Source organism: Macrobrachium rosenbergii, chromosome 13 (genome assembly GCF_040412425.1).
Source record: "Macrobrachium rosenbergii isolate ZJJX-2024 chromosome 13, ASM4041242v1, whole genome shotgun sequence".
NCBI lineage: Eukaryota > Metazoa > Arthropoda > Malacostraca > Decapoda > Palaemonidae > Macrobrachium > Macrobrachium rosenbergii.
In genome coordinates this window covers 10,956,705-10,964,129 of record NC_089753.1, presented here as the reverse complement: position 1 = coordinate 10,964,129, position 7,425 = coordinate 10,956,705, and the positions used below count along the sequence as shown (strand labels likewise).

The 7,425-nt window shown below is 41.4% G+C and overlaps 1 protein-coding gene across 3 annotated transcripts in view; it reads left to right on the top strand.

Moving 5' to 3' along the window:
• LOC136844898 (activating transcription factor 3-like) overlaps positions 1 to 6,909 on the top strand; it is an 89,808-nt gene extending 82,899 nt beyond the window's left edge. For all 3 annotated transcript variants that reach the window (XM_067114205.1, XM_067114206.1, XM_067114204.1), the window contains exons 3-6: positions 1,018 to 1,464; positions 2,224 to 2,331; positions 3,054 to 5,748; positions 6,151 to 6,909. In XM_067114205.1, the coding sequence (XP_066970306.1) occupies positions 1,018 to 1,464; positions 2,224 to 2,331; positions 3,054 to 3,914 (1,416 nt within the window). In that variant the 3' untranslated portion in view covers positions 3,915 to 5,748; positions 6,151 to 6,909. The remainder of the gene's footprint in view (positions 1 to 1,017; positions 1,465 to 2,223; positions 2,332 to 3,053; positions 5,749 to 6,150) is intronic.
• The last annotated feature ends 516 nt before the right edge of the window (positions 6,910 to 7,425 follow it).

Here is a 7,425-nt window from a genome sequence, read left to right as displayed (position 1 = left end):
TATAACATCTATGTCTTAATCCTACTGATGCATTCATGTTCAGGTGCGGGAAAGAGAGATTACTTGTACGCTAGAACGACGCTCAGCTTCTTTGGTTCTATAAGTTTATAATTAGGAATTGAAAATGTACTAAAGAATAATGCTAAGCTATTTCTTGTATACTTTTTTTAATTATAAATAGCAATTATTGTCACTCAACCCACATAAGCTAATCAGAATTGCAATCATTTAGATTTGATTAAGTTTTCAGTACAGAAGAGAAAACATACTTGAAAGTTTTGCGTTAGTGTTTCCTATATCTATAAATAACTATAAGTAATTTTAAGTAGCAACTGTAAGTACTCAATCCTAGCCATGTATGAACGCTGCAGTGCAGTAGAGAGAACTTAGAAGCTTAGCCTGTCAGCGCTGCAATTGACATTTAGCACTCGAGTATCACAAAATGAATTGCGGCTGTCAACAATAACACGCAATTGAACCAATTAGTTCGTTAAGCTGGTGGCTCTTATTATGCTCGTCGGTGACTTATCTTCCCTCTGATATCGTTCTACAAGGATTGGAGTTGGCTGGGATGGGGAGCAAAAATAATTGTTATCTAGAACTGGTTCGGATGTTCGCGGACACTTGAAACCTGTCCGTCGGCCGCTGTCGTATAGATATCAACATGCATCTGCAATTTAAGAATTAGGTTTTTATTTATTTATTTTTTGGACGGTGGTCAGCATGTGAATATAGTGTTCTTGGTTTTCAGGCCTGGCTGTTACAGAGTTTCAGTAGCGCTTTTTGTTTAAGTTTAACTTTTAGAGGAGAAATGCTGATATAAATATTTGATTTAATGCGATAAGTAGAGTTAGGCAACGCACCGATAGGCTGATTAATTTCGATATTGGTTACGAAAGTTGCTTTGGAATTTGTACCATGTTTAAGGTACAGGAAGAATCATTCCTACTGTAGTTTTCTGCTGTCATGCCCGACTATGTCTCGTCAGCTTAAAAACATTTGTTCTTTGAATTCCAGACTGAAGGCGGTACTTTGCTGAGCCCAATCAGTGACCTCAGCAGTCCGAGCGAGGAGTCAGCGGCTACTCCCCTCACAGCCGCCTGCATGGGTCGAATGATGGAGCACCCTTCGTCTTCCCCCGTTGGCTCATCATGCCAACTGAGTGAGCAACTCCAGAGTCCTACGGCTAGCGGTTTCCCCTCGGGTGGGGGCGGGGGTGGAGGTAGAGGTGGTCTGGTGGGCGGGTCCCCTGGCACCTCTGGAACCGGCGGCCCCCTGGCAGGGGCTTCGCCTCCCTCCACGCCCGACCTACCCTCTCCGGTGAACACGGTGGAAGCCACCAAATCTGCTCTGATCAAAGAGGGACTCAAGCTGCAGATTCGGACCAAACTACAAGCTGCTGGTACCGACAACCACGACCCTTACTACCCAGACACAAAATTCATCAAGAACGAAGCCAATGAGGTAATATTTCCTCGTTTGAACGGTTGTCAGACCGATTTGCAAGTAGGCGTTTCTTTTTAGCCGGCAAGACTTTACGTAGGGATTATGAAATTTAAATTTGAGAAGGATCATTTTTTTCACTGGCGGTTTTAACGAGTTTTTGTCGTAGGGATAATGAAGACTGAGTACAGTGTAAGGATGGCATGATAGCAGTCATTTAAGACAATAGTTTTATGAATAGATTTGATGTAAGAATTCCATGAGAGGAGAGGTGAAGGAAATATGTCAGATTTGTAGGCAGAAATATGGAAAATTATGATTAATACTGTCAAGATTAATGATAGATATCTTCCCATGTTTCTCATGTTTAAACTAGATCTGTGCTGATTTTGACGTGCAAAAGACTTTTTATTTATATGTAACAATATGTATCTGAAACCAGTGTACAGTAACTTCAGAATATCTGAAACCAGTGTACAGTAACTTCAGAATATTATTTTGATGACACGCTTTGCATGCCTGTCTGTCTGCTCAATGACCTCCACCTAACCACTACTAGGCCACCAAAGTCACCAAGAGTCGCAGGGGCGAGGGAATGAGTTCTTTCTGAATAGTTTAGGACATGCGGCTAGCTGTCTTTGACCGAGAGGACAGGTATCCCGGGCATTGATGATTCTAACCTCCACTTATTAACAAAGGGATTAATGTGGGTTTTCTTAACATTTGTATAATTGATGGATGTAATTATTTTTAGGCCTACTAACCTGGTTGTCCTGACAGCTAACGGAGGAAGACGAGGAGCGCAGGCGCAAACGGAGGGAGAGGAACAAGATAGCTGCCACGAAATGCAGGAATAAGAAGAAAGAGAAAACCATCGTGCTCATGACAGTATGTGAATGAACTCGTGTTACTGTATAGTAAAGTTGCTGTGTAGTTCGAATTCATGTAGTTTGAAGTAATGTGAAATATAAAGAAATATCCAAATGTTTTCTGTTGCCCAGTTCAAAGGTAACAAAGTCAGAGGCAGCTCAGTTCATTTTAAAAACAGTGTTCAGACCTAGTCGTAAATACTAACTTTATAGTGTATAGGACTGTTCCTAATTATTCAGATTTTTCACTCACCTTCACCTCCATTAATAGCCATGACTCGTATATGGTTTCGTATGCATAGAGCTACCTAATAGCATATGATATACTATAGTGGAAGAAAATTTGTTTCATCTTAGATAAAATTACAGTAAACTGTGCAGTATACTGATCTTGAATATTACTTACGAGTAATTTCTGAATATTTTTCACCTTCGTCGTATAGTAACATTGCTCTGGTATCACATATTCCTTGTGATTTCCATATTTGCGTATAGAAATTATACCAGGAGCGTAGAGAAGTCTCAGTATAAAGTGCAAATATATTTCAAAGGATTATATTCAGCGGTATTTATATCTCATGATAATGTCTTTCCGCCTTCATTTGGTTGGTTGTCCACAATAGCTGAAAGTTTCCTACTAATTAGTTCGTATAATACTGCTTATACCTTATTTTGAAATGAATTTTTGTTACATGATTGGTACACAGCGCCTAAACATTATTATTGACTTTCCTCTGGCAGGAATCTGAGTCGGTGGAAGACATGAACGTGAGACTGAAGACTGAAATCCAACGGCTGACGACAGAGAAGATGAATTTGGAAAAGTTGCTGGGCGACCCAAATCATCGAGCCTCGTGCCGTCACACCCCGAGATGCCCCAAGACTCCAAAGCTGCCCCTTGTTATTGTCACACCTGCAGACTCACCTGATGCTTCTTCCTCGAGCTCTTCTTCCTCCTCCTCTTCCTCCTCCTCCTCCTCGGACAGTCCAACCTCTCCACCAATGACAGGTCCCATTAGTTATAAACCCACACACTCCCAAGCTTCGTCAGTCATGACTTCTCCTCCAGGTAATAACGCTCCATCAACTAATGCTTCCTCATGTGCCTCCACTTCCTCTTCACAATTCCTGGCACCTAAATATAGTTCCTCACAAAGTCACAGACACCATCCTTACCAGTTTTCTGCTCGACAACAACACCAACCACAGTGTTCCATGTCTGTCATACCTGAAAAACAGCAGTATTGTACCCCACATTCTGCGGGTGGAGGCCTCTCAAAAATGAATTATAATTATCAGTGTATGAATGTGCCTAGGACTCACGAATTTACACCGCCAAATCCTCCTTCAATGAAGTCTGTGTATACCAGCCCCAAGTCCAGAGGAGGTTCAGTCCGTTATAATCCGTACAGCGGACGGCCACCACCTTTACCATCCCCTTTGGCCACTCACACTCATCCTCAACCTGGAACTTTATGCGAAGAAGTATATCATAACAATAACAATAACAATAACATCTGTGGGCAAGACGACCAGCAGACATGTATTACAGACATCCACACCAACCAGTTTTTCCCACCGTGTAGTTATAATAGCATGTGACCCTTGGCTGTGGGCTTGTAACCCAATCAAAAGATACATATCTTTATCTAAAATTAATAAAGTAAACATGCTTCACAGTGGGTGAGATTGGCAAAATGGTGGCTTGTATGAGTAGTCAATGGCTGGTTTACTGAAAACCTTGCTCACACAAGATTTTGTATTACAATCCTACGTGGTAGGATTGTGAGAAAGTCCTGGAGTTTACCCTGAACTGCTCCACACACTTTTCTAATGACCCATTTGTACTTGGGTGAATTGTTCATGTATTTGCTTGCACTGCACTTTGCTGATGAACATGTTTTGTTGTTGCATGCTGTTATTTCATAATAGACCTCGTATTTTTTGAGATAATGTTGATTATTTAGCAAGACGGCAGGATTGCGCCACTGTCAATATTGCGTTACTGTTGCCCTTTTATTGATAGTGCCGGGTTTGTGTGTGTGTGTGTTTGTGTGAGTGAGAGCTCCTGAGCCTGGTCACTTAGAATAGTTCTTCATTACAAAGACATATTTGTTATATTTCCTGAGTGTCTTTGTAATACCTGATCCATACATATACATATATTTTTATTAGCTTTATTTTCATAAGTGATATGTTGATAAATATGACTCGATACTAAACTATTTAGGTACAAAGCTCCACAACATTCCTCTCTCCCTGTTATATGGTGAAGGACTTGTTTTATGTCTTGGCTGCACAAGGGGACACTTGAGGTGGCCCTCAGCAGTGCTGTCACGTGCAGCCAGTTGTCCTCCGGCTGCTGCTGATGTCGCATCAGACCACGTTGATTTGAGCCTTGTCTCTCAGTGGTAGTCATTGGCTGTTACAGCAGCTGGCCCAGGTTTTGGCTCAGCTTTTGGCTCTTGTAGATTTGAGAGAAAGCATGTCATGACAAATACCTATCAAAGACAATGTCCCATGCCGCATCTGTCTGTGTGCTCGTATGTATCTCACCCTTCGTGTTTGTGAAGGTGTTTTGTATACTGTGAAATCCCTCTTCCAGCACCCCAGCCTCGATTTGTTTGCCACTGCACCTCAGCCAAGTGCTTGGAGGGCTAAGTGGTAGCCTTACAATCCAGTGCCTTTCAGGTAATGGCAGCTTACAGCACAAGTGGCAAGGAGTGCCAACACATCAGTGCTTCACTGCCATTTCAAACCGACCCTTTGTTCCAAACAGCTGGCTGTTAGAGGAACTGTTTGTCCTTTGTTGTCAGTTATATGTTTGGCTTCTTGTTACTCGTATTTCCCAGTGCATGGTATCATTGTCGAGGGGACATTCAATTTCGGATTTGACTGCAGGCATCCTGCCAATCCTGATCATTCAACAAAGTCATCAGATTTGACACATTTAATGGATATGCCATGATGTACGAGGTCTAGCTTTACTCTGTGCATGAATCATGTGTTCAGAAACAGATAAATAATAATGCCAACATTTGCATGACCTAATTGTTCCTCCCTAACTTAGCCCCCTTCTCCAGTCTCCTGTTCCTACTACCCTTTTGCAGAGAGAGAAACAGTACAGTACTAATTTTATCCTAGCATCCTCTTGGAGTTTCCTCACCATGCCTTTTCAGGGGGGGAGGCAGGTGGAGGAGGAGGAGCTCTGGGAGGGGCAGGTGAGTTTGAGGAAGGTGGCTGGTCCACCAAGAGGTCCAATTTTTGCTCCGTGAGACTGCCACAAGAAACCCTACTGTCGACATCTTCTGCACCATTGGATACTTTTTTGCCGTCCGGCTCTCCCTGCTAGCAGTTGAGAGCTACACTTACTTAAACTGAGAAACAAAGAGAAAACTATTGACGATCAAACCGAATTGACATTGAGAATGAATAGGTGAGGAGTAGTGTTTTAGATGCGAGAGGAAAGCCAACTTGAACTGACCTTTTCTTCCCATAATTGAAATCAAATTGAGAATCACAGTTGGCTTCTTACATAGTGGGGTCAAGCATCCTTTGATGATTTTAAAATTCTTCGTCAGGAAAACATTACCTTTCATAGATTAAGCAGAATTTTAAGTTAAGGATATTTATTTTCTTGCCTGTAAACACTTGGATTTCCTCATCTAGATTTAACTCTTCAGCTTAATTCATTCAGTTTCCTCCAACAAGAAAATACCAATAGATTTAATTGAGATACGATTTGAAGAGCCGTGGTGAAACAAGATTTGAGTATTTTTGCATCGTTTTTTCCTGGTATAGAATTGTCTTAACATGTCGTTTCCCGTTTTCCCCGCAGATATGGACGGCCGCGGTGGGTGGTGAGGTATGCTCAGCTCACGAAGGTCACTCACTCACTCACTTCTTTGGGCATATACAACTGAGGCTGCCCCACACTGACCGCCACACTCGATCACGCGCAACTCAAACGACACTTGATGCAACGACTTTTGACGAATAAACGACACCGATGATCCAGTCCCTGTCATTGTACAGCAAAGAACGACGCCACCACTTCTCTCTCTCTCGATATATTAACCATCACTTAAGCAGCATGAAAATTGACAACTTACTTCACATTCATATTATTTCTTTTACGTATTAACATCTTACTTCATCATCTGCCATCTGATCTTTTATCTAAATTCAAAATTTTGAATTTTCCAAAACCAACTTTTTCTTGAGGTATATATATATAGGTATACATACATATATACAGGTGGTCAACATTCCACAGGTGAGAGGGACTTTGATCTATGAGAGGTCTCGGTGACACTTGACCATGAACTATGTCTTCCCAGGTCTATGATGACGTGTAGAAATCTCCTCAATTATTGAGATATGTATTCTGTACATTATGTTGCTGCCGAGAGCTATGATACGCAATTGGCATCCTTATATATATATGATTGAATATGTATATTAAAAGACACTTATATTGAATACGCATTACATGATCGGCTAATGTGCTACGAAATATTTTTATAAAGCTGCTTTATACTGAAGACGAGCAGAATATAATTGAATATTATTATAATTAAATTTGCCTCATTCGTAACTGCTGTAGTGTCATTGTTCCTGCAAAACGTTTTACTGACCAGATCCCTCCTGTTTCTGAAGACACAACAAGGAAGCAGTTGGTGAGTTCAGATGTTTTCCCAAGGGCCATGTCTCCACCAATTACTCCCTCACTCTGTAGGGTTAGGGCCTCCTGATAGCCCATTGCTGCTCTGCCCTGACTTTTGAAAAGTTTGTTGCAGACCCATTGCACTGGAATCAACTACTTGCCATTTTGAAGTCATGTCTTGTTTTCGAAGCCAATGAAGAGGTGAAGGAAATGCGGCTTCTACATTTGAATGATTTGCTCATCAACAATGAAGAAATGGGAAATGTTCTGAATATAAGCGGTGTCTTCATAAGAAACAGCTGATAGGATAGTATAACAGTATTTTGTCCGTGCCAGTACCAAATTATGTACGTGTTTTTCCTATGAATTAACAATGAAATACAATTTGCTTAGTTGCATGGGTGTTAGTTGATCTAGAAGGGATAACCAGACATGTCAGACGATTCT